At 48.2% G+C, this 27,302-nt stretch overlaps 1 protein-coding gene across 11 annotated transcripts; it reads right to left on the bottom strand.

Annotated features, from left to right (window-relative positions):
- Positions 1-25,347, bottom strand: LOC144374626 (uncharacterized). Of its 11 annotated transcripts, none has more exons than XM_078037389.1 (14): positions 24,834-25,347; positions 23,247-23,460; positions 19,599-19,811; positions 14,091-14,278; positions 12,414-12,607; positions 11,972-12,177; positions 10,785-10,899; positions 9,358-9,473; positions 8,961-9,191; positions 7,772-7,886; positions 5,373-5,470; positions 5,091-5,207; positions 4,004-4,118; positions 1-2,082 (listed from the first exon to the last, which is right to left on the bottom strand). In XM_078037389.1, exons 3-14 carry the CDS (start codon positions 19,638-19,640, stop codon positions 1,877-1,879), a joined length of 1,743 nt encoding a protein of 580 aa, XP_077893515.1. In that variant the 5' UTR covers positions 19,641-19,811; positions 23,247-23,460; positions 24,834-25,347; the 3' UTR covers positions 1-1,876. The 11 variants fall into 11 exon arrangements, 10 of the variants coding, with proteins under 10 accessions (XP_077893515.1, XP_077893512.1, XP_077893513.1 ...); XM_078037386.1 differs by lacking the exon at positions 24,834-25,347 and adding an exon at positions 24,567-24,683; XM_078037387.1 differs by lacking the exon at positions 24,834-25,347 and adding an exon at positions 24,567-24,683 and having other exon boundaries at positions 19,599-19,724.
- Positions 25,348-27,302: the final 1,955 nt, after the last annotated feature.

The raw sequence follows: 27,302 nt of genomic DNA, 5'->3' as shown, positions 1-27,302 counted from the left end.
TTCTCCAAAGTCTCACTGACATCTATTTGTCACACTTGTTTACAACATTCACTTGAAGTGCAGGTACCCACATGAGTGAACTGTTTTTGATCAATGGCACAGAGGATTCAATGTGAAAGCATGCCTGTCACCTGTAAGAAGCACTTTTGATATCTTCTAGGTCACACAGAAAACAAATAGCATGTGCTCACTTACAACAAAGTTAATCAACAAAGCAAATTGAAATTTCTTGCAGCAAACAGCTTTCTTTCTCCCATTCCCCAGCTATTTTCAGCAATCACATCCAGAGTCCAATTCCAGCCCAATATAAAATGTGTGCTCCCAAGGAAGTCTGTATAATTGACATCACCCAACTTGGGGAGGCAAGGGGAATGCTGAGAAGATCAGTTCTTCAAAACTCCTACTTTTTCAGAAAACTCATTGAAAGTCAGGGCCCCACTTGCAGCCATCAGTGGTTGACAGATGGCACAGAGGCTTCAATGTGAAACCATGAATGTCAATCATTACAAGTGCTTCTGACACTCTAGTTCAACCAGGGACAGCCCAAAGTGCTCAACAAGAACACACTTTGTTCCTGCAAGTGGAAGCAGCTTGCATGAACTGCTTCAGTCAGGAAATTCCAAGCTCTTCTCAGCAAGCACATCCAGAGCACAGTTCTGGCCCAATAGAAAAAGAGTCCTAGCAAGAGGGTCCAACACCTACGATCACCTTCATAAGGTAGCTTCCCATCTTCTGTGTAGAAGTGGGTTTCTCCTTGGCATTTATGCTGTGGAGGAGACCACTAGGAGCTAAACTTCATGCAGGACCATCTGACCTGGACTTTTTGCAAGCCCTATGAAGCCCTCACACAAGATCAAATGCTACAGGATTTTGCAGAATAGTCCAGGCAACAGTAGACATTCATTCATTGTCTAGAGTCTACAGATTCCTAGATGCATGGCATTCATTATCATCAAATGCACAATTTTGATCAAAAATCATATATATATATATATGATTTTTGATCAAAAATCAAATTTTGATCAAAAGATATATATATTGGAAAGATATATATATATATCTTTCCAATCTGAATCAAAAAAAATCAGAAATATCCCCAAATCCAAAGAGTGGATCCCCATTGTGATGCTACCAGTGGAAAATTCCACAGCTGACCTCAAGGGATGGTTCACAGTCAAAACACAGCTCCATGAAAAATATTACATGACATGACCTTCTGGTTATGTGGAAAGTGGCATGGGAAGTACACATGCATGTCTTCTTCAGACATGGGATTCATTTGCAGGACACCTTATGCAATTGAAAATACTCCAAAATGGGAGAAATCAGAACCATGTCTCCAAAGTATTTCAGAAGAGACCAACTCCAACAGTTTATCTATCTCTCATTGTGTGTGTGTGTGCTCTAGTGTGTGTGTGTGTGTGTGTGTGTGTGTGTGTGTGTGTGCTCTAGTGTGTGTGTGTGTGTGTGTGCTCTAGTGTTTGTGTGTGTGTGTTCTCTAGTGTGTGTTTTTGTGTCTTTGTTTCTGTTTGTACCATGATAGCCGATACTTCATTGCCCCCATTGGAAAACTGATTCAGATAATGCCATCTGCCAAACTCCTAAAAAACAAACTTCTTGCTGATACAAGGAAACATTCCTTCCTGTTGGTTTGGATGTGTCCTTTAGGAATCACTGCTACATTTAGTATACTCAAATCATCACTGTAGATCAGGTAACAAAAACATATATATTTTAAAATAATAATATATTAATGGAAACAACAAATACAGGATAGATTAACAACTGTGTTACTAAACAAGGTCAAGGACAATGGCAAACTATAGATTCAAACTTTGAAGCAAATAGTAATCAATGTAAATATTCCTGGGCTGCCTCAGCCCTGCCCAGGCACACAGCAGCAGAATGGTTTTGCAAGCATCCTCAGGAGGGCTGCAGCCTTCTTTGTAGGATGAGAGGGAGGTTGAGGCTGGATCCACTCATCATTCTTTTGGGAGAGGCTCCTTTTCCTCAGCACAAAGTTGGATTCTGTGTGAGGGTTCTTTGCATAAAATACGTTGGCCTGCGCTGGAATCCTCAGCTCTGGGGAGAGAGGGGTGTACAAAATAAGGTGGCTCAGGAGGTGCTCCCTAGGACACCCCAACATCTGAGAGCCTGTGCCAGAAAAGGCCAGAGCCACACACCTGGGAGCTCTCCAATTCAGCACCAATACCAACAAAGACCACCTCCACAGTCCTCCCTGAGGAAGAACTAGGCAGAGCACTTCCACAGACCTAATGTCTGTTCCTACCAAAGGCTTTGGACTCCAGAACATCTCAGGTCCTCTTGCATCTGCCAAAGCACACCACTAGATTTACATCTGAAATCTCCCACAAAAGGCTCCTGTGCCGAAGATTCAGACCCCACATGAGCCATCTTCACAGGTGGGTTTGGAGGGAAGCATTGGATGGTGAGTGCTCTGATGTCAACATGAAATTCTTATTCAAGATGAATACTCTACTGGGAGGTGGGAGGGACTGGAAGAAAGGTTGAGCATGGTTGGAGGAAGACCTAAACAGGGTTGTGCCCTGGGAAAAAATACCTTGTTCCTATTGGCTCCACTGAATCCTCATTCTCCATGTAGAGGTCCTCCTTCTCCTCTCCATATTTCTCTCTCTCCCTCTCTGCCAGCCTCGTTCCCTCTCTCCCACTCTATGCCTTTGTGGCAAGGGCTGAGGCGCTCTCCACTGCCACACACTAGAGCTTTATGGACAGCCTCAGTGCACAACCAAAGAGAAAGCTATGAAACCCGGAGAAAAAGGCCTAGGATTCCTCTTCTGAGTTATTTTCCTCAAGTATGGCCACAGTGAGGACAGGCTACCCAGCACAGATACCACATTAGAGCCATGCTTCTGTGTTGGTGGAGCCCACCTCCATGTGAACCAGCCTCAGAGAATGGAGGCCACATTCCAAATGCTGCCCTATTGAGAACAATGGTTCCAAAGACCAGCAAAGGGAATGCTTCCCTCCAACATGGTGTATGGCCCAGTGGTGCCATGACCCTGGGTGGGGGAATTGAATAGCCAGCTTCTCCTTCCTCTGAACACCTGTTTCCTGTCGCCCTCCTCTAACCTAGAGCCTGTTCTCCATCCCTTCTGGGTTGGATGTGGGGATCTCTGCTATGAATTTCTAAGGCTACCAAGGCCCCAGACAGACTTCCTCTTCCATAGATTCTACTAACCTAACAGTAGGTTAATATAGGAAAAAATTGATCCTAGAACTCATAGGGATGGTGGTCTCCAGCATACATAGGCTGGGATAATGGCTGCTGTGGTGTTTGGCTCACAAAAAACCAACCAATCAACCAACGAAAAAGCGCTGGCATTATTATCAGATGAGCTCTGTGGCTACGTGCTCAGGAAGCCCTCCTCTGACTTTAATTTGGGATCATAACCTGGCTATTGTGATCACTCCTTGGCAGGTGGACTCAGGTACAGACAACCAGGGAGTTTGCCCAAACACAGATGATTCAGGCTGTCCCCCAGGCTGTGTTTTCTTCCCAATTTCATCCTGTTACTGCTTGCTAGAATCCTGGCAATGCTCTGCCCAGGCAGTGGTTTTCTGATCATACAGAAGGCTTTCAATCCTACTGCTTCAATCCACAAAATGCCAGTTCCCTCTTTAGCCCATGCATTCCCATGTTCCTCTGAAACCACTCCTATCCCAGACCACAGAACCATACTGCTCCTGGAAAGAGGCTTTCCTCCTCACTCCTCACTGATGTCAGCTTTAGATGCCTGTTCATGTCCAGGGGAGGCACCTGGAGGGGAGCCACAATATCCACTGGGGTATACCATTGGACCTCGAGACCTTCCACCAGCAGAAGTGTAGTTGGCTTTGTGCACGAGCCCCAACACACCCTGTTGGAGTGTTCTTGGGGGTCAGAGACTACTCTTTGGTGCTAAGAGTTAACTTGAGTCCACATCCTGACCCTTGCTCCCTGCCATCTGATTGTCCCACTTACTCTGACGGTGAGAGATGATTTGGCCCAGCTCATATTCCTCCGGCTTCTCCTGAGTAAGCAAGTGTAGCTCGAGGGCCCTGCGGATGACGACAGGAGCCCTATTGTGGCAGGTCACCTGGAGCAGCATGGGAGACAGGCCTTCAGGAAATGGGCCTTGAAGTGACTACTCAAGGACAGTGGGCAGGGGCATTCTGGAGGCACCTCCACTCTAAATACAAGGGCAACATCCATGACCCTACTACCTGAAGCTGGCCTCCTGCTCATCGGGCGGGCTCTTCCCATAGGTTATTAGCCAAATCCTTGTACATAGGACTTCCTGGACCTGCCATTGCTCTTTGTGGAGCTGCACTCCTCTCGAAGTGAAAGGACCCCACTACCTGCATACAGATGCAATCTCATCCCAAAAGTTGGGAGGAATGGGACAATAGCCTCCAAGATCCCAGGTCTGCCCGAGGATGCAGGCGGCATTGGGAATGGCCTAGGCACAAAACCGAGAGGCTTTGGTCTGGATTCCAGGGACAAAAACAGACCCAGAAACATGACCACACACAGAAGTGACGAAAGATAGTCACGAGAGCTCCTGGCCTCCAGAGGCTCAGTGCTGGCTGGGGTGTAGGAGGGCACCTCATCCGGCAAGGGTGGTCATTGGGTTACCTGGACATTTAGTGTGCTTGCTCCACATCCATATCGACTCTGCAGAGAGACCCTCTCAGCTCCTTGTTCAAGGAACATGCAGAACCTCACACTGCTGTCCTCCTCCATAGACGTCAACATCCCATACAAGGGAACCTGCAACCTAGGTCCTGTCCTGTTCTCATCTGTCACCCATACCCGCCTCTGCCCTTCTGGACTTCATGCTGCCTTCCGACACACAGATTCCCTCAGACATGGCGGTGGATAAGCTGCTGCTCTCCCTCATCTCAACTCCAGCCCTTCACACTGACCTCTCCCTTCTTGATTCCCATCTATCCTCCTGATCTTCCAGAAGCTCCAATGCAAGAGGGCATGAGTATTCCATGGTATTGGACCAGTGTCTGCTCCCCACCCAGGTGTAAGCACCAGGGGACACCCCTGCTCCCAGGCTTACCAGGACCTTCTTGGCCATCTTTGGACTTTGTGTTTCTAAGTGGACGTGAATTAAGCAGGTGTCTCCCACCTGCTTGTGGAAAAGCGGCCTGGAGGACTTGCAGGTTGATTCTGAGAACTGTGGGGGATGGAACATCAGCAAACCCAGAAACAGAAAGCCACCCAGCCTGTCGGTTGGCTCTATGGGCTCCTAGCACATATGTCTAGGTGATGAGGCTTCTTATTTCCCCAGGTGGGAGTGGAATGGCAGTACAAGTACAGCTTGAATAAGGTAGGTGTTTACCTCTTTTCCCTTGACTTCGGGGCGTTTCCTCACGATGAAATATTTTATTCCCAGATTCATGGACAGATACACGAGTGAGTGGTCAGGGACCTTGATTTCTGCAGAGTGAAGTGGACAGAATTGTTAGGTGGCACTCAAGGATTATACCACAAAACACCCACACCCCCTGAGAGTCTCCGCCATGGCGAGCCTGCACCAGAATTGAGAGCCCTCCTATCCAGCTACAGTGCCACCAAAGACTCCCTCAGTGATTCTTCCCTGGAGAAGATGATGTACAGGATTCTAAACCAAAAGAGCACCTGGCAATGGAAACAGCACCTTGGGCCCCAGAACTTCTCAGTGCAGGTTGGATCTGCCAAAGGGACACTGCTAGGCTGTGCATCAGGATTGGCAAAGGCTCCTGTGCTTAGGCCTTTCTCCCCAGGGCAGCCATGCTCACACATGGGCATTCAGGAAAGCGTTGGATGGTGGGTGAATTCATCCCCTTGCCCTGGATGAATCCATTCATGGATGAATACGCGGAGGGGAGGTGGTATCCATCAGAGGTGTGTTGGGCATGGACATGGGAAGACTTCAACAGGGTGGTGCCCTGGAGAACTCTATTGTTTTCTAGGTTCGCTCTCCTTCCCCTTGTTTCTCATCATGAGCTGTCTGCTTGGTACTTGTATTCTGGTTCTTATTCTACTTCTGGCTCTTCTTTCTGTCCTGCATCTTCTTGTAGTTCTTTCTGGGTCTTTTTCTTGTTCTTACATGATTCCTTCTTGTTCTTCTTCTTGTGTATCTCCCTCCACCCTTCCTTTTGTTTCACCTCCTGCTTTTTCTTCTTCTTCCTCCTGATCTTCATCGTGTGATCCTCTACCCACTCGGGAGTGTCTCTTTCTCCTCCTCCTCCTTCTCCTTCTTTCTCTGGCAATGGTGGGGCATCCTCTGAAGAGTTCAAATCTATCACACTCTTCTGCCCAGATGCAGCCTCTGTTCAGTAGTCCAAGATGAAATCAGTTCTCAATCAATGGCCGGGAGTGAAACCAAGACCAAAGACAAGTGACTTCCTTTCTTTGTCATTGTCACAGTCAGGAAAGACTGGATAACAGACACCACATTCTGGATAGGCTTCTACCTGTGGTAGTCAGCACCTCATCTGGACCAGGATTGCTAAAATAGATTCCACCTCCATAAAGCTTCCCCAATGAAAACAAGGTTTCCAAAATCTAGGAGAGGGCCAGCATCACTGCCACCTTCCTGCCATAAGGCATAGATGCCATCACACCTAGTGGGTTCCAGGCCCCCGGTAGTCCTCCCTTTTGACGTCTGTTACACACAAACCTCCCCTGGTCTGGAGCTTGCTCTCAACTGATGCTTGGGTTGAAAGTCTGTTTCTGAAATCACCTTCATAGATTCTCAGTTTGGTAATTTCTTATTGATTGACTTAATTTTTTACCAGGGATAAAACCAGAGGCACCTAAGCACTGAGACCATTTCCAGGCCTTTTTACTTGGGTACAGGGTCTCCCTAAGTTTCTGAGGCTGTTTGGAAATCCCCATCCTCCTGCGCTGCCTCCCAAGTCCCTGAGATTCACAGACACTGCCCCTTGCCCAGCTCCTTGCACCTCAGTCTTCCTCATGTGTGAGACAGAGCCAACCCAAATGAGGCGGTGTGTGAAAATGGGAAAACTCACTTACGTGCCCGACAGATGGTGGGTTCTACTGTGGACAGGCTGGGATGGTGGAGGCTGGGAGTGTCTGGCTCACAAAAAAGGAAAGAGCACTAGCATTGTGGACAGCTCAGCATTGTGGCCTACGTTCTTCAGAGCCCTTCTTTGTTGCTGGAAGGAATAATAACCTGGCCATTCTGATATCTTCAGTAGATGGGCACCCAGGCACAGAGGACTTGGAATTGTTCCCAAAAGAACCCAAACAGGCTGTCCCCTGGCCTTGACTTCCTCTTCACTGAGTCCTGTTCCCAGTTGCTGCAATCCTGACATTCTTGAGTAGGCAGGACTTCTCATATCCTGGCCATGGATCAGAACCTGTGCTGCTTCCGTCCACAGCAATGCTGATCCAATCAGGACCCATGTTCTCCTCCTCTTCATTTGAAGGCATCCTTATCAGTGAGCCATAAACCAAACTGATGATGGATTGAGCCTCTCTCTGCCTTGCCCTCATTGATATTAGCTTTGCATTGCCAGACCAGGTCCAGGGGAGAACACATTTAGGGAGGTCCAGCAGCCCCCTGGGGCCTCATTGAGCCCCTCCACATTGGACACGCCCATCACTGCACTTGGTTTCCTGCACCAGGCCCACCACACTTTGGTATTTTGGGGCCAAGGTCCACTTTCTCTTGGCTGTGAGTTATCCTGAGCCCACTGTGGATCATGTCTCCCCCCTGATTGTCCTACTTACTCTCATTCTCAGACATCATTCTCAGCAGCTCAAAGTTGTCCACATCCTCATGCTGCAACATATTTTGGTCCAAGGCCCTGTGGATGAGGCTTGTCACCGTCTCCTGACAGGTCACCTGGATCAGGGTGGGACAAATGTCATCAGAGAATGGCTTTTAGAGGAGCTACCCAGAAGACTGTGGTCAAACATTCAGGAGAAATCTCAGCTACATATACAAGGGCACAATCTATCCTGCTACCTGAGTGTGGCCTCCATATACCCCCTGGGTTCTTGCAATGTGCTACTAGAACAATCCTGGTACAAATATCTGCCTGTACCTGCCATCTCCCCTCCCCCTGGGGAGCCACATTCCACTCAGGTCAAAGGACCAAACTGCCTATGCACAGACACACTCTCATCTCACTGAGATGGCATCAATGGGCAAGGGATCTGCACACAAAGTGTGCTCTGGGATGCAGGCTGCCTTTGTGGGTGGAAGAGGCAAATGCACTGAAAATTTTTGTCCTTTATGCCACTACACAAAACAGACTCAGATACAAGAGTGTGCACTTGAGTGCTTCATGATAGCTTTGATAGGCCCTGGCCTCTGGAAGCTCGGTGCGAGTCTGGTTGTAATGATGTACTTGACTCAGCACTGGCAGTCACTGAACATGTCTCCTCTGCAGCTGGACACCTGTAGCATTAGCGTGTCTACTGCACATCCATAGAAATTCTGCCAAGAACCCCTTTAGCTCCCTATTCACATACATGCAAAGGCTGACATTCCAAAGCTTTGGCATGACCCCCCAGGTGATCCCGACCCCAAATTCCTACACCTAGTCATGCTAAGGAGGTTCTCTTCCCTGCCACCAGGAACACATCCCCTCCTACACATGTGACAAGTCACTGCCACCTCCTCTGCTCCAACCTCACTCATTGAGAATACCAAGTTGTAGGCACTGCAGCCTGCACCCTGGACATATCTCTGCCTTCATCTGTCCACAGCACTTCCTTCTGCACTTCTGGCCTGAAAAACCCACAGTACACAGGCCAACTCACTGCTGGAGCTGGGCATGCTGATGCTCTTCCTCCTCAGGTCAAGCCCTTAAGACGGACCTCTCTCTATTTCCCACCACAGCCCCGGGGTTGGCTGTGTCTCCTGCCTTCCATTGTGTGGACACCCAGGAGGCAGCCCTGCTGTTGGGCTTACCAGGATGCGCTTTGTCTCCCTCAGGCTCTGTCCCTCTAGGAGGACGTGAACAAAGCGGCTGTCTTCCACCTGCTCGCTGGAGTGAAGCAGAGAGGAGCTGCTACTGGTGACTTTTCTCATGCACCACTCATTGCTTTGGGTGGCCTGGGGCAATGATCCTGCAGCCACTGTAGAGCTGCTGCTCACAGCTGCTGGGATCCTGGATGCCACTGCCACAGAAGGCTCCAAGAACTGTGGGGGATGACAACATCAGCAAAACCCAGCAACTGCACCCCACCCAGCCTGGAAGTTGGCTCTGTGGGCGTTCTGCAACATCCATCCAGAACCTGAGGTTCTTGTCCCCTTGGAGGATGTGGAGTGGCACCAGGAGTAAAGACTGAAGAAGGTGGCTGTTTACCTCCTTTGGCTTGACCTTCAACGACTTGCTGGCATCTGTTTCCCGAAGAAGAAAGTTATAATTCACTCCTCCATCCAGGGCATAATATACTTTCCCATCAGCAGGGATCCTCAGCTCTGGAGAGGCAGGGGCAGAGGCGTGGTAGGTGACACTCAAGGAATACACTACCCAACATCCCCCACAACTGAGAGCCTCTGCCAGCTCAGGTCTCACACACAGACCTGAGAGCCCCCAAATCCAGCTACTGTTCCACCAAAGACTCCCCACTGATTCCTCCCTGAGGACCCTCTATGCACAGGAGGTCCACTACAGGAACACCTTTCAAGGAAATAGCCCCTCGCACCCCAGAACCTCTTAGTTCACGTTGGACCCACCAATGAGAAACAGCTAGACTTTGTATCTGGATTGGTCCCCAAAGACTCATGTGTTGAAGGTTTTCTCCCCACTGCAGCAATGATCACATGGGTTTGGGGGAATCACTTGATGGTGGGTTCCTCCACCTTGCCAGTGGATTCATCCACTCATACAGGGCTACACTAATTTGAGGGGTATGGTTTGGAGGTGTGTTGAGTGTGGGTGGAGGATGTCCACAGCAGGGCTGTGCCATCCAGAGCAATATATTTCTCTTGAGTTCCCCACTTCTGCATTTCCTCCTCATGAGTATAATTCTCATTCACATTTTTAATCAATTTATTGTTATACTTCTTGTTCGGCTTGTGTTTCTCCTTCTTGTTCTTGTTCTTCTTCATCTTCTTCTCATGCTTCTTCTTATAGTATCTTGACCTTCTTATTCATTGTCTCCTCCTTCAACTTATTTTCATTTTTCTCCTCCTCCTCCTTCTCCTCCTCCTCCTCCTCCCCTCTCCCCTCTCCCCTCTCCCTTCTCCCCTCTCCTCTCTCTCTCTCTCTCTCTCTCTCTCTCTCTCTCTCTCTCTCTCTCTCTCTCAGAAGAGTTTACAAGCTGTGGAGGGTTCTATTCTACCACACACTTCTCTCTAGAAATGGCCTCTGGTCCTAAATGGACTCAGTTTGCAGTGAATAGAAAGATTGGAAGCCAGAAATGATTCTTCATTGAACTGCTTTTCTTATGTACTCATCTAGGTCAGGAAAGGCTGCCAAAGTAGGCACCCTGTGGTTGTCTGTCTTCTTTGACACAAGACAAAGAAGCCTCTCTTCTTGGCCCCTCGTGGATAATAGCTTTGCAATGCCTCCTCAGGCCAAGGAAAGAAAACATGATAGGCAAGTCCACAGCCCCTGGGGAACATGAAGAACCTGCAGATTTATGCCCCATCATTACACTTTGTTTTGTGCACAAGTCCCACCATACTCTTCCTGGGCATTGGGCCAACGTACACTGTGTTTTGGCTCCCAGTTATCGTGAGCCCACTGTGACTCACTGCTCCCTACCCTCTGATGGTTCCACTTACTCTGATGGTTCGAGACAATTTGCAGAGGCTCGTAGTTTTCTGGATCCTCCTGCTGGAGCAAGTGTGCATCTAAGGCCCTGCGGATGATGACTGGAGTCGTGTCCTGGCAGGTCACCTGAGCAGGGTTGGAGAAAGCTCATCAGAGAGGGAATTTGGGAGTAGCTACCCAGAGGACAGTGCTCAAGGACAATCAGAGACAAGTGAGCTCTCAACACAAGGGCACCATCTTGATACCCTGCTACCTGAGGCCTTCATGTGATCATGTGGGGTCTTCCTATGAGCCTCTAGTCCAATCTTGGTACAAAAGTTTGCTTCAACCTGCTATGCCCTACAGGGACAAGGGAATAAGGACCAAAAGGCTTTGTACAGACACACTCTAGTCCCATCAATATGGGAGGAATGGTCCAGTGGACTTCCATATCCCTGCTCTGGTCTGGGATGCAGCTGCATTTTTGTGTGGACCAGGCACAAACCCTAGGTGCTTTGGTCCTGACAGCCAGGGCACAACACACACTAGGACTCTTTAATGATAGGCATGGAAGTTGCTGGGCTCGAGAGTGTCAGTGCTTTCTGGGGTATCAGGAGGTTCGGACCCAGCAGGTGCAGTGGTTCAACATGGCTCCCCTGGAGGTGGACACCAGAGTCTCATGATGGATACTCCACACCCAGGAAAATTCTGCAGAGAGAGCCGCTGAATATCTATTCATATACATGCAAACTAGAACACTAATGGGCCCCTCCAAGGCCCCCAGTTGTCTGTGACCCACACCTACCCACCCTAATCATTCTACAATGGCTCCCTTCCCTTCAACCAGCAACATATCCCCTCTCACACACAAGAAAATGACTGCCAACTCCTCTGCTTCAACCTCCATGGTTCAATATACTCCTCCTCAATACCAAGGTCAGTAGAGGACGGCCTGCACCCTCGATATTTCTCTGACCTCCTCTGAACCCAGCACTCACTCCTGCACTTCTGACCTGCACACCCCAAAACACGCAGGTCCACTCGCACCCAGACCTGGCATGCTGCTGCTCTCCCACCTCTCTCTTCCTCACTTTCTGCTCTCCTTCCTGACCTTCCAGAAGCTCCAGTTCAAGAAGACAGGCCTAGTCCAAGGTGTTTGCTGTGGACTCGGTCTTCCCCAGTGTGGGCTCCCAGGAGACTCCCCTGCTCGAAGACTCACCAGGATGCTCTGATACTGTGTTGTCCTTTCGTTTTCCAGGTAGACGTGAATGAGGCACCTGCCTCTCACCCGCCTGTTGTACTGGGGCCGTGGGGAGTACCGAGTGGAGACCCCTGATGTCCTGGACTCCAGCTCTGCCCCTTCCCAGGGAGAAGGCTCTGGCTCTGGGGTTGGCTTAGGAGCCGTGACAGGAACTGAGCTTGTAGCTAGAGGAGAAAAGATGCCAACATGACTGCCTTGCCCTGACCTTCGCACAGACAGACAATACCCCTGCTCCCAGGAAGAACTCAGGCCCTTAGCCCACACAGGACCTCTTTGAAGACTGGGGTCACTTCCTGAGTGGACAAAGGCTTATCCTAATTTCCAGCACAACACCAGGCATACAGACTCCCTGCAGTGGGACAGCATTCGGACCTTTCCTCATATACCCTTAGGTACTCACCATAGTCCGCCTGGCTCTCAGGCTCTGCCTGGCTTGATATGCCATCTTCAGTTGGGGCCAGGAGGTGGTGTGCTTGGTGCTCCAGGAAGAGATACATATACGGCAGCAGAAGCTGCAGACTCAGAGAGCCTGGAGGCTGATGGGAAGCCTCGATGAAGAAGTTCACCCAGGTCCCCAGGAAGGAAGGTGAGGCACTGTGGGGAGGCAGGTGTAGAGTAAGCAAAACCCTGGCCTTGCCTTCGCCACGGCCTCCAGAGCAAACCTCTGACCCTACACTCCTGAACCGTCCCTGGCTCTGAAGACACCAGTCCACCCCAGACAAGTCACAGTGGCTGTACAGGCAGGGACAGGACAGGTCGCCACAGGCAAAGAACCTTCAACGAAGGAGCGCTAGATCCATGGTTTGACCAGCTCTCCCCTCCTCTTGGCAGGCCTGACACTCTTCTTCCTCTTGGCTACCTGCTCTCCAACCTGGAATGCACCTTCCAGGAGTGTCTGTCCTCCTGACCACTCTTCTCAGGGCTCAAGAGACAACTCCTCCCCTGGCGTGGGCTGCAGTGCTACCTCATTCTCTGTGAGCTCTCACTGAGTCCCCCTGAGTAGCAGTGGACCTCTCTTTTCCCATGAGTGCAGACCACATCTCTGTGGCCCTGGGGGAGGACAGGGAGGTGTGGTGTGGGGGGATCCATTGTCCCAGGGGCTCTCCCAGAGGACCATGACTACCTACAACTCCCCGCCTTACCCCTCCTACTGTTGAAGCCCCACACCTTACACTGCAGGCAGAAAACAGAATTGGGGAGAGCAGTCTTTCCTCAGCCTTCCCAAGTCAAATCACCTTGCAGGTCCCTATTGTGGAAACAGGAGCCCACCCTCTTGACCCCAAGCCCATTCCATGTTGAAGTTGGTCCAGGGGTCCACCACAGTCACTGAAGAGGACAATGTGCAGTTATGCCTCATGGAGTCAGGAATGCATTCACATGTAGGATATGTACTCATGGCACCTGTGGTTTTAGCCTGACCCCCATGAAAAGGGACACAATGGCAGTCATTTGCACCTCATTTTTCACTGGATTATGAAACATGACTGAAAACGTGTCTTCACACAGTGGGTGCTTTCTCTGTGTTCATCAGTGAATGAGCCCAAACTGCTGATTCCCACATATCTCTGGGTGTGGGAGCTGCCATGTCCAAAGCCCCTGTCCAGCTATGTCCCAGCTAGGACGCTCTGTCCCACTATGGAAACTAACATGTCTTTATTAATCCAAAAGTGCTTTTCCCAAGGCCCGAGTTTTGAGACGCCTCTGGCACAGATCTACATTCTTCACGAAGCCAACATCACACCAGAAAGACCACCTGGCCTCGCTGAGTCCACCTGGGAATGAGCTCAGTGCACACCATTGAGCTGTGGTGCCCAGTGTGTGGGGACTGCTCCACGGACCTCTGTGGATCAGCTGGAGTCAGGATGGTTTCTCTCCCTGAGAGGGGAGTTCACTGCCCTTGCAAGGCTGTGGCAGGCACCTCCAGGACTCGTCCCATTCGGGGCTGACTTTCCACTATGAGTGTGGTCCTCTATCTCATTAGGTATTACAAACCTTTGGGTCCCTGAGAGGTACATGGCAGCCCCAAGACCCAGGCATGAGGGGGCTACACACTTGGGCTTGGTGGTCTGGTGCTTACCTTGGGAACAAGAGATCCAGCACGTGCTGGGTGGGGATGAAATCCCAGGAGATTAACCCCATGTTGCTGCTGAAATGTAGGTTCCTCCCACCAATGTCAGGCAGGAGCTCATTCCTAAGCTGGTCCTGCCTGTAAGGTTCAAGGCTTTGTATGCTGAAGGGCTCCTCCGTGTTCTGATCATTTTCACCCTGGGTTGGGACCAAGAATGGTGGGTTCAAAATGGAAATGGTGACAAACAGAAAAATGACTTGTGCCAATACACTAGAGTCAAAGCACAATGGGACAGTTCCCATCAGTACACACACACACACACACACACACACACACACACACACACACAGTCAGAATAGGAGTCCTGGGCCATTCATCAGGGATCAGACTAGAGGGCCTGCTGGGCTCACCTGTCCTGTCCTACTCACTATTACTCTTGAGCTCCTCTGCGACAATCGCCAGAGGATCTGGCGTCTAAGATGAAGCCTCACCCAGTGTATCCACAAAAGGGCTAGTTGGCCCCCCTGAGATTCCTGGGAGCCTGAGGCTCGGCATTGTTTGCAAGGACAGGGGAACATCCTTCTCACTCCAGTTTCTCCAACCAAATGAGCTCGGATGGCTTGGTCAGTGAAGTGGGTGCCTGGATACCAGGGTTCCATGTTCTGTTTGATCCATTGTCAAGGCAATGATGTCATTTCCTGTGCCCATACCTGAGCCTCTTTTCACATAAGACCACTTTCAAAAGCCCTATGGGCTGCTGATTTCTCCTCCATGCCTTCCCATCTCAGGTGCGCATGTGTTCACCAACAACTACCCAAACATCCCCACCAGCATCTGCCCTGCTTGGTACCACTAGAGTTCCAGCTTGGAGCCTTCAAAAATGCATTCACAACCAGTCCTTCCCTCTCAGCAGCTTTTGGACCCTGGTCCCATCATTGTGCAACTCATGGTGTGCCCAATCTTTTCTGGAAAGTAAGGTAGCATCTAATCTCTAGGGTTTATTGTGTCTATTGGCCCATAACACTCTCTATTCTCTCTGAAACCAGAGATGGGACTCACAGGTGGCTAAAGCACAAATGTAGAGATGGGGCAATCAGAAGAAGGAGAGAGAAAAATAACGCACCCTAACTCAATCACGCCTGTGTCCCACACAGGGACGTGGCCAATGTCCGTCCTATCCTGGCTGCAGTTCCCTCTCTACACCATGGCAAGTTGGAGGGCACTGAGATGCAGAGGCTGCTCCCCTCTGCCTTACAACTTCCCAAAGCTTCTCCTAAGATTTCAAAAGGGCCAAGTGTGTCTAGTGTTGGGGTCTCACAGAGACTCCGAGGTACCACAGCATCCTGCTGCCCAGAACCGGTTCACCCCTCACCTCAAGGGGGCTCAGCCTCCTGATTCATGGGAATTGAAGTGGGTACAGGTGATGGGATATCATCTCCAAGACCGAGTTATGCCAAGTCCATGACCCCTGTCTGCATCCCTGTCTCCAGCACCACTCCCCCCTCTCTTTCCTCCTCAGAGCAAACAAATCCATTTAGCAAGTATGTCCTGTGATAAAGACATGACAGTCACCCATCCTCTCATTACAAAAACACTGAGGCTCAGCCAACATGGATCCTACTAGGAACACAGGCATAAACTCAGATTCTGATCCTCCCAGCTGAGACTCAGTGGAGCCTGGACTCCCAGCCTCCTGAGTCAAGGAAACAGAGGTACCTAGCCAAGCCACCTTGGATGCAGCTGCACACAAACTGAACTCATCAATGCCTCTTGCTCTCAGTTGTGAGTAAGAGGGGAGGCAGTGTTTCACAACCCTGGACATCAAGTGCAGTCCCCAGGCTTTGGGGTGTGCCCTGGCCTCTCTCTATCTGCCCAGGCCCTCCAACCCACACTGGCCTTTTACCCAACCTCCTCCTAGGTCCAAACTCAATCCTGCCTCTCAATTTCTGCTGCCTTCCCCAACACACTGCTCCCCAAATTGAGCAGGGCTGGCTCTCTGTTATCATGCTGGTGCCAGCAGCAATGTCACCCCACTGACATAATTCTGAGTCCCAACCTAGGCACTCCAGCTGTCTTTGCCACACCTGGCCTGTTTGGGCTCTGGCTCTTGCTCTTTTCTTTCATGTGCATGTGTTTCGAGGTTTTGAGTTTCTCCCACTGCAGAACTGCAGCTGTAGCAGGGTAGAGCTCATGAGGGTGACATTCTGAGCCACGTCCAATCCCATCAAGACTGTTAACTGGGGTGATGCCGGAACACAGTGCTGAGTGAACACATGGGAGGTGGTTGGACCCACCTTGCCTCTGAGTGGCTTCCTTTCAGGACAGGAATGTAGGGATGGGAGCCCCTGGCGTGGGATGCTTTGCACAAGGCGTGACCATGGGCTCCCTTTCCTGGCAAAAATGGCTCCACTCAGCATGGAGAGCACTGTCTTTCCTGGTGGCTAACAACAGCCCTGGACCCCAGAAAGGAACCCACACTCAAGACTTACGTCTGAGTGTGCATGTCCTCGAGGAAATGAGGTCTCCTGATCCCAGGTGCAAAGAGGTAAGTCCTCTAACTCCAGGGGCCATGAAGGGACATTTGAGTTTCCCTTGTCCTTCTTTCCCTCTTCTGAACCCATGGTGTCCTCACACTAACCACAGTTAGGACCCTGGCCTCATTCCCCAATGAGGATCATTAGGCTCCATAAAGAACAGTCTCTAAGATACTCAGTGGACCAACAACCTCTGCACAATGTATAACCCTATTCATCCAAGATGCAAGAGGATTTCTATTCAGGAAAACCAGGAAAGGGAGAGCCTTTGTCAAGGACACAAGGACATTAGTGAGTGAGTAGTGATTAATGGATGGAGAACTATTTCCACCACCAACTTCCAGGAGCATATATGGCCCTTTGGAGAATTCTGCAGTGTGTTGGTGATTAAGGAGAACGTGTGAATCCAGGTGTCACTAGGTCCTCTCAGCCATAAGGAGGGAAACTGCCATAAAAGAACTAGGACAAGGGTGTGAGGAATGCTCACTGGGGAGAGATCGGAAGGAAGGAAAGTGTACTCATTACAAAAGTGTCGCCTGAAAATTCTTAGCCAGCCAAATGTCGTGCGAACTTGTGTGGAAAAAGAGTCTTTGCACAGTGATGAAGCTAAGAGCTCACATGATGGAACACAGCCTCAATTGGGACCAAATACAATATCTGATATTCTTGTAGGAAGAGGAGAGTCTGGACCCAGATACCAGGAAGACTGGGGAATACTAGCTATGTGAGGTTGGAGCCAGGACGGGATGCCCATATGGGAACCACAGATCGTGGGCAGCAATAGGAGAGTGGGCAAGGGCTGGGAGAGTTGGGGAGACAGTCCCCTAGGAACCTGTGAGGTGTTTTGGCAGTGGGACCGCCCAACACCTAGTGTGTTGAGCCCCTGGAGCTTGAGGGAAGGCCCTTCCTCTGTGGTTGGCCACCCAGTTGACAGAGTTTGGTTGTAGCAGGCCTAGGACCCAGCTGAAGGTCTGAGCATGTTGGCCATGCAGGATGGATCTGGACCACAGACACATTCTGATGACTGTAGGGTCTCAGCCCTGCATCAACACAAGCACCAAGTCAGGCCAGGTGGGGAAAGGGCTAGAAACACACTCTGGGGGCTGGTGCCTATATTACTGGGAGCACTTCTGACCCCAATTCCCTGATCTGCTGCCAACACAGGCTACAGAGGAGTGTAGAGGGACACAGAGCATGGATCTGCCCCACTCAGTGGGCCCAGGCATGTATCATGGCCAGTAGCCTCGTGCCATGCCCGGTGAGTCCTGAAGCGGCCCCCTCTTCCCATCCTGAGAGCTCTTCCCTTCCTCATGTGCCACTACCTTCCCACTGTCTCTGGAAATATCTACTTGGTGTGGTCCTCTGGCAGTTTATTATTTAAGTTAAAAAAAAAAACAGGTCTTGGTGCTCAAAAATATTTGATTTGCCCATCCTCATCCCCCAACCCCAATATTTTCATTATTTCCTCAACATATGAAATTTTACTAGCAAAAAGTTAATTTTGAATTATACAAAGTTGATTCAAATAACATTGGTATAAATAATCAATCACCGTACTTTCAATGTTTGTTCTCCTTTCCTGTTAGAAACTGCTGGGAAAAAAGAGAACAGAGGGGGCTGGGGATGTGGCTCAAGTGGTAACGTGTTCGACTGGCATGCGCGAGTCAGTGGGTTCGATCCTCAGCACCACATATAATAAAATAAAGATGTGTCCACTGAAAACTGAAAAAATAAAACAAACAAACAAACAAAGAGAACAGAGGACAGACTCATGGAAATGCTTGAACTGACAAGAAGCTTCCACTCAAGCTCAGCATTCAGTCCTGGACAGGGTACGACCAGGCCACTTTGACATCTACTACAAAGAGTCTACCAGACAGAATCCTCTGACTGATCCCTGAGTGAGCCATAGGAACTGGCTAGAAAAGCCTTCACATCCTCAATACATTCTTCACTTCAGAATACTGGACAAGCATTGATATCCATCTCTCGTTACCTTGCTCCCCCACCAACCATTCTTCAACAAATTCAAAGGAGCAACTCATGCAAGCACACAGAAAGGGGTGTTTACTACACACGTCCATGTGCGAAAAAGACAACTGGTATTTCTTGTTTGGGCTATTTCAAATAAAATCACTTCTGCATGACCTCCACAAACCAAAGGAAAATATTTGTGAAATTCCCATGTAGAAGACAAGATACACTTGCCAAGGAGGCAGTGCCAAGAATTTTGACACTCCAAATGTAGAGTGTGTGTTTAGGAGGCAGTCACAGTTTCCATGAGAGAGTCCCATGAAATCAATTAGGAAGATCCATGCTCTAGCCCTACCATACAAGTGATGTAACCTTGAAAGAGTCATTTAGTCTTAGCAACCATCACCACTAACCACTAAGTTACTTAATAAAGGTCCTCAGGTGTCAAGCTACAAAATGTGTGATGAGCATGGATGAGGATGGGTGGGAGAAGTCTCCCCCTCTAACACAATTAGGGAAGGCTGTGCCTGCCCTCAAGAGGCTGGGGGGCCTTGGGATCCTGCCACAGAGGGGGATTCCAAACCTCACATCCCCTGACCCAGGCCAGAAGACCAGGTAGAGTCCAAGTACCCTGGGGTGGCCCAATGGTAATAAAGGTTAAAAGGAACTAGGGATCTGCCTGGATCCTCAATCCCCTACTCTGAGCAGGGCTGCATGATGAGGCCAGAGGCCATCCACAGCAATCTGCCTTTACAGGAAAACAGGTACTGCAGATTGCCTCTGGCTCACTGAATCAGGGTGGTCTTTTCATAAAGCAAGACCACTTCCTCACATCTGACCAGCAGCTCATGTGCTGACAGCACAAAGGCTGGCTTGACTCAGGCCCTGAGAAACGAAATAGAAAATTCATAGCAAATCCATCTTTAGCTCATCCACATCATCAGGGGCTCTGATTCATTTCCGTCAACAAAGTGGTCTGAAATGGTGTCTAAACATGCTGGGGACTCACCTCTGTGTGGAACTCTTCAGGAAAAAGGGGATCAAATCTCATGAAGCAACTCTTCTCTCCTCTAGCCCATGGGCAATGCAAGGAACCTGCATGATATCAGAGGCTCACTCTCTCTTCTCATGTCTTCTGGAAAGGAATCATTAATGCTTACTTCAAGGTGAAGCAGAAGCCTGAATTCCCAGCTGCACAGAAGTGTTTGAGTGCAGTGTCTCCCTTAAAACCCAAAAATAAAAAAAAGCAGGTCATTAAACAGGCACATGGATTAGAGTACATGATCAATGATCCCTCCTCCCTGGAGCCTTCCACATGCCCATCTTCCACATTCACAGTGCAATGCTTGGCCATTCTCAAGACCAGAAGACCATGATGCTCATCAGGAAGTCAATAAGGAACATGAACAAAGCAGCATGGATTGCAGAAGGTGGCACACCAAGGATCTTCAGCTCTGCTGCTAGAACACAAGAACTTAACTTCAGTATTGACTTTCTGCCAACTACCAAGTACGATAGCAGTGTCAAGCCCAACATGCAGATATGCAAGTAGTAGGTGACACCCCGCATCCATTCACAGAAGTGGGCAACATCTGCAAGGAAACAAGGAAGTATCTTATCCTTTCACATAAAAATCATCAGAAACAAAATTAAATGGATGCAAGACTTCTCATTTCACTATTACGTAGCTGTTGGAATTCCCTATTAAATAATACCTCCTCCAAAATAAAAAGTATCTCAGACATGTGTCAACTATTCAATGGATGACAATTTAAAAACTATGGCCTTTACTTAATATTTATGTATGCTATATCCCTGCCTAAGGCTCTTTGGGAAAGGAGCACATAGAATTGGATCTTTGAAAATCTCACATTTGCTGATAAATATTTCTGCTGATCTCAGGCATGGCAAAGTGAAAAGTGGGACTCTGGATATTCAAAGAACGCAATGTTGTGGGATTTGTGTCCCTGATCAATACATAGCAATGGTTTCTATGAAATCCAGTGAGGGAGCAGGAGTAACAAAGCAGATTGCACAGATGACCTCAGGGAATACTGACAGGTAGGCCAAATGAAAAATATGTTCCAGCTGACCATTGGTATTTGGGCTTCTGATCCCAGTCCTGTTTTTAAAAAAGGTGCAGACAGGCAGTGTTCATTAAAAAATGTCTACCATGTAAAAGTGGGTAATTTAAATGACATCTAGTTACACATCTGATAGAATGGTCTGGCAACATATGAATTTCATTCTAACAACAACAACAACAACAACAAAACATAGAAAATGAGACATAAAGATAAAACCTTGTCTTTACCAGGATGCCTAAAAATAGGTTTTATTTGGCTCATGCAAATATCTTTCAATAGAATTTCTGATTTCTGAATGAACCCATTCAATTTTATACTGCACAGATCCCAAGGTTTCTTTACACAATATTCTCTTCTTTTTAAAGCCTCACATAGAAAATGTCTCACAGGACATAGGAGGGGAATGATCCAAAGGATGACAGAATGGCTGGAACCATTCTCAAATGTGCACATACAGTCAAAAGTTTGAAGGCACCTAATTATACTCTAAAACAATTATGAACCTATTTGATCCACTAATTAATAAATATCACCACTTTACCACTTGAACCAAATCACAGAAAATTGGAAACAGATGATAATTGGCTTTGATACCTTTACTTCCATTTCATTACCCAGAGATGATCAGAATGCCTAAGATCCTGGGGATATATTTTAGCTCAGCCCATGGTATTGCTTCATTGTTTTATTTTTTTGTAAATAATAAAATATAACTTCATGTTGGATGATATATTCAAGCCATGAATATATCATCCAACATTGTTCTTCCCAAAACATTAGCCCAATTTCTGTGCATGCTCACTTACTATTTAGGAATTTTACTAATTGTTTGAACGTTCTAGAGGACCTGTTAGACTCGTAATGGACAAATAATCCAACATACTCTTGAGAACGTATGAGTGCCATAAGAAGAAAATAAAGTCAGCCTACAGCAATGGGCAGCTGCCTGCCCTCGGCTGGGAGGAGCACTGGAGAGGACACCAGGGCTGCTGGGCAGCAGAGGCCTCCACAGCCCTGCAGGGAGCCTGGAGCACAGCTCTGCAGAACCATGCTCAGCCCTGGACAGAGGCACATGAGTTCCCATTACAGGCTAGAGTGTGACAGTCCCAGGTGGACGCCTGTCATGCCAGCCACCAGGGAGGCAAGAGGAACGTTTGATGTCAGCCTTGGCAATTTAGACCCTGTGGCAAAGGGGAAAGACATTTACAGGGGTCTCTGAATGTGTAGCTCAGGTACATCACTTGTCTAACAGGCTTAGGGTCCTGGATTCAATCCCCAGAACCACACATATACCAAAAAGTGAACTTGGAACATCATTTAAAATGATGGGTCAGGTACACAGAAGGATTTCAATATCACCTCTCAGAGGAGCTCAACTTGAGATTAGAAGGCAACAAATGACCACCCGGACCATTGACTCAGTGTCTGAAACCCTCTTTGAGCGTGAGAAGAACTGCTGGCAAGATACCAGAGGACCAGAATACTGTGGCCCCTGTAGGGGTGTCTCTTGGCTACTGACAAAGTTTGTTCCCCTCCTGGGGCAGCTGAGAGCAAGCTGGGCCTTGATGCAAGGACTAGTGCTTTAGATATAGACTATGCAAACAAGGGACAATGTCTTTAATAAAACTGGAATTAAGAAGTCACTTTGATAAAAATAAAAAAAAAGAAGAAAATAAGGTCAAGTAGAGGAACGGGCAGAGGCATCCAGAGGAAGCCCATTTTCACAGGAGAAAATCCCCCAAAGAAAAGCATCAGAATAGATATCAAGAAAAATACTGGGCTGGGGATGTGGTTCAAGCTGTAGCATGCTCACCTGGCATGCATGCGGCCCGGGTTAGATCCTCAGCACCACATACAAAGAAAGATGTTGTGTCTGCCGAAAACTAAAATATAAACATTAAAATTCTCTCTCTCTCTCTCTCTCAAAAGAAAAAAAAGAAAGAAAAGAAAAATACCAACAAAAACAGTGTCCTCTCACTTTGTATCTACTCAACATGCAAAAGTTAGAAAGTTAGATAATACAATCCTGGCCACATACAGAGCTATTCAGAAGAGCCACTTGGCAGTGCTTAGTCAAAGAAGTAAACATACATACTTTGACCTAGAAATTCCACCTGTCTATAGATTACCCACATAGTGCTTAAGCAGTTTCAAAAGGGGACATGCACAGGGAAATTTATCCTCATGTTCCTTACAGAGTTGTCTGTGCTTACAGGGAGTTGAGGGCTGTCAGGGTGCCCATAGGTGGGAAAGTCAAAAGCTAAAAATGTAATGGATGCCAACCTGGATATATTAATAGAAATAAATGAAAAACAATAGATTGATACATGACAATAAAATCCCTGAGTTCAAGTTCTTGCTATCCTACCTACCAACAATCATGCTTGGTCAAGATACTGACGTACTTCAAGGCAAAAAAGAAAGAAAGTATTATGCCATCATTAGTTTTCTTAAATGCAAAAAAGGAAATGGTAATATTTACTGAGCCATGACCTGTCATACATAATATGTGAGATTATTGTGGACATGTTGGTAAATGATTATCTACTCAGATATGTTCCGTGACTCACCAAATGCAAAGGCCATGAAGAATTAGTCTCCACACATGAATTCTTCCTCAAAAGCCTTGAGTCAACAGGGGCTTCACAAAATGGCTTCTTGGCCAACTTGATGACCTCCTCCTCAGGCAATGCTTCCACCTGAAAGATGTCTCCAACTTGTTCTCGCTCACATTTCCGCAGTGCCGTCAAAAGAAACAACATCCGATACTCTATTGAATAAATCCTGAAACGGACCAAACACCGTACTTCCTTAAATATTTTAAAATTATCAAATGCAACTTCAACTCAATAACTTGTATTAGGCAAAATGCAACCTTAACCTCTTACACTGTGCTCTTTTACAGACTCACGTGTCCTAGGTTCTGACTTAACCGGACACTGAGCAGTCAGAACACGTGCTACTTCACATTCCTTACAGGTGTTCAATTCATCTCTGCCAGGCTGAATACAAATCCCTGGTCACTTGAGAATGGAAGCATATCTCCCACAACAGCATGCATCAGGAAACACTGAGGTTTTCATTAAAATACCCTTTTGAAAATCACCTAAACCCTGCCAGCTCACTTTTCTCATCTCTAAAACGACTGTCCACCTCGTGATTTCCCTGGAGTTTCCTAGAAGAATCAGGCTTAGGTTGGTATCTGAAGCCAAGCATGCAAACAACCCATTTTAGCAATCAACCGCCGTCACTGGGAATCATCCCAGGGCACATTCTGCAAAAGCTGTCCCCAGGCGACTCTCTCACACACAGTGGAGAACCTGGGGCCCCAGGACTCCCTCCCCTGATGCCCACCCTATCGGTGCTCTCTCCATGGCACTTCCAGGAACTGCACTGCTTTGCTGAGTCCTTAAAACCCGCAGGGTCTCTTCCCATGTCCACCAGGAGCAGGAAGGAAACAGGACTTAAACCCCAGAATCCACAGGTGCCACAGGAAAACAAAAGGACACAGAGTCAGTGACACCTGAAACCTGGGCGGGTCTCCCTTCTAAACGCCTCCTGCCCCCAGGTCACCTGGGCTCCCCTCCCCTCTCCAGGGGCCTGCGGGTCAGGCCCCCTCTTCTCCTCTGAGGTCCGCGGCGCAGGCCACCCGGCTGAGGCCACCGCGTCCTGAACAGGACCCTGCAGGTCAAACTCCACCCGCTGTGAACAGCAGGAGGAGGGCCCTCAGGTGAGAACCGGGACCGCGGGGTCCGCGGTGGGCGCTGAGAGGACCGACCCGGCGGCTCCAGGGGACAGGCAGCCGGGACCGAGGCTCCAGGGCGGCGGCAGAGTCCTCCAGGTCCCCCCTCGCGTGGGCACCTAGACCGGGGCCGCTCCCGGCCACTCACCTTCTCCTGTCACGGATCCCGGGAGCTGCACCCTCCATCCGGGACCCGCAGCCCCGCCTCCAGGGCGCTACTTCCGGGCTCCTCCCTCTCAGAGCTCCCCGCGACCTCGGCTCAAAGTTCCCGCCCTGCACAGGCCCCGCCCCCGTCTCCCGGGGACGCCTGAGGCGCTTCCCCTTTGGTCTGCGTGCTGGGGGCGGGGCCCTGCGCCCTTGCCGCCTGCCCTGCTGTCACCCCAGCTGGGGACCTAGGGTGCCGCAGTGTCCTCACCTGGATACAGACCCCCTCGTGTGAGGCCTGCGGCTGCCCCTCGTGGCCGTGGGACCCTGTGGACTCTGCCCCGATGCTCGGGTTTCCTCAGCCAGGGGGAGGGGACTGCTGCCCAGGAGGACAGGGCCCTGGGGAGGCGCCCGCCACTCCCCTGGCTTTAGGGACCGCCTCCGAGGGCCTCCTGGACAGCCAGCTGCGGGCGAGGGCTTTCCTGGGCAATGTGGTGAGCTCACCCCCAGCCTCAGGTCGGGAAGTGGGACCTTCCTTCAAGCAGGCACGACACTCAGGGTAGCACTGCCCTCTGGTGGCCCTGTGCAGTCAGCGATGTGGTAGACTCTCCCAGGGTACTGGGACTAAGCACCTAAGAAAAACTAAACCGAAAGAAAGCCCAGGACCCTGCTTCCCAGGCTCCCCATGAGATGGGCCTTGGAGTCCCCAGAGCTGCTTCTGTGCCCTGATGGGCCCTCCAGTTCCCCAAGCAGCCTTCCTGCTGAAGTCCGGAAGAGTTTGCTGTCACCCTGACCTTCCACCAGTGTTCCCCATACAATCCCATAACAAAGGTCACCTGGAAAGATGACTCAGTTCCCTGTATTTTCAAATGGCCAAAAGGATGCGAAGAGGCAGCATACGGTATGGATCAGATAGATGGTAGTTGATTGTATTAGGTAAAGGAAGTGTCAACTAAAAGAGAATGACTACTGGAGACATTAGGGTGCCCTCTCTATCCTCTACTCTTCACCTTCTATAGTGTGTAGCATTCTGGTGCTTGGCTGTGGTTGGTCCAAGGATAACAGATGTGGTAAGATGTACAGTCACTGAGGTTGGGCACTTCTGCTTAATATTTTGGTTTAATCGTAATTTTTTTTAAACCTTTGATTGCTGCCTTCAGAATTTGCCACTACAGAAGAAGGCAGCCTGAAGACAAAATTGCTAAGAGGAAAAAGGCAGGCCCAAGATAAACAGTGACACTATTATCTGTATTCTTTCCTCTTAAAAATGTTTTTTGGAAAATTATAGCATTGACTCTGATCATTTGAAGAAGATAGTTGTAAACTATTATCCTTGTATGAATGGGGAATTATATCTTATAAATGACACTGCATTATACTATATGATTTTCAAAAGGACTTAAATATTAAGAAAATATATATTATAAAAGATTTGGCTTTTTCTCTTAGATTTCTGTGTGCTTATGATAATCTTGTGTAAATGTAATTTGGATAAAGAATGTAAATATGCTTGCAAATAATTTTCAAAATAATGCTGATCTAATAGAGTCGTGGAACATGTCTACCCATGGAATCAAGACATGGACATCTGGCCTTTGTTCTAGAAAAGAATATAAATGTAATAATGTGTTTAATTTAAGCTTTACAGTGCTGGAGTAAACTCTGGGATCTTAAAATATTTTCTTGATGGTATATGCCAATCTGGAGTTCCAGGTACAAATTGTCTTTCCTGATCTATTTTGTTCCTCTACCCCTCTTTTTCTCTCAAACACACACACACACACACACACACACACACACACACACACTTGCACACAATAGCTTTCTACATAAAATGTTTTCTGGAACATATGGGAGTTGGTGGAGGTGCAGAGGAAGATGAAGGATTTGCCTAAGCTAACTTCAGACTTAAAGTTGGTAATTATACACACCATAAGGCAATTTCATTAACATATTAATTTCAGGAGGTAACATGTATCTAAGAGAAACACATTAGAAGTCACAAGACCCAGATTCTATTTCCAGCATTGCCATTGACCTTCTTGGTGACCTTGCATAAGTCACTCAACACTCAAGAGACTTAGTCTTCTTATTTAAAAAAAAAGAAGAAGAAAAAAAGCTAGAACCTACAGTCATCTCAGAAAAATGCTATGGAGTAAAAATTCATTCAGAGTGTTTTCTTCTGGGATATAATGAAACCTACTTCACTAAAACTCTGATTCACTAGAATCCAACAAATCAGATCCTAACAGAATTGGAAGAAGTAAAAAATCATTCCCAATTTACTTAACAGAGTCTTCCAAAATACTATATTCCTTAAAGATCAAACTTGCTCTGCCACAAAGAAGAATCATACCATGTTAAGTACCATGTTTAAAATTCACCTTCCCCACTACTCCCAAGAGAATCTTATGGGCATTTTGATCAGACACAAGGGCTGATAAGAAAATTGCTTCCGACCACTTTTGAGCACTTTCAAAAATATTTTAGGCCTTTCAAATAATTAGGATTGTGATTGGCAAAATACCTTGCAAGAGCCATTCATTCAGGATGAGCGATCTTTTTGCCAAATCTGTGAGAAAAGCACAGAAGACAATACATAGCCACTCAAATACTCTGAGAAATGCTTGCATTTAATTGTGAGCTCATTTTAAATCATACATACAGAAAATGGCAAGTTAATTATAATTGTGAAATAATTTCCTATCATGAAAGAAACAATAATTGTAGTCATTCTGGA

This window comes from Ictidomys tridecemlineatus, unplaced genomic scaffold, assembly GCF_052094955.1.
Source record: "Ictidomys tridecemlineatus isolate mIctTri1 unplaced genomic scaffold, mIctTri1.hap1 Scaffold_78, whole genome shotgun sequence".
In the NCBI taxonomy this organism is placed as follows: domain Eukaryota; kingdom Metazoa; phylum Chordata; class Mammalia; order Rodentia; family Sciuridae; genus Ictidomys; species Ictidomys tridecemlineatus.
This window is presented reverse-complemented; position numbering and strand designations above follow the sequence as displayed.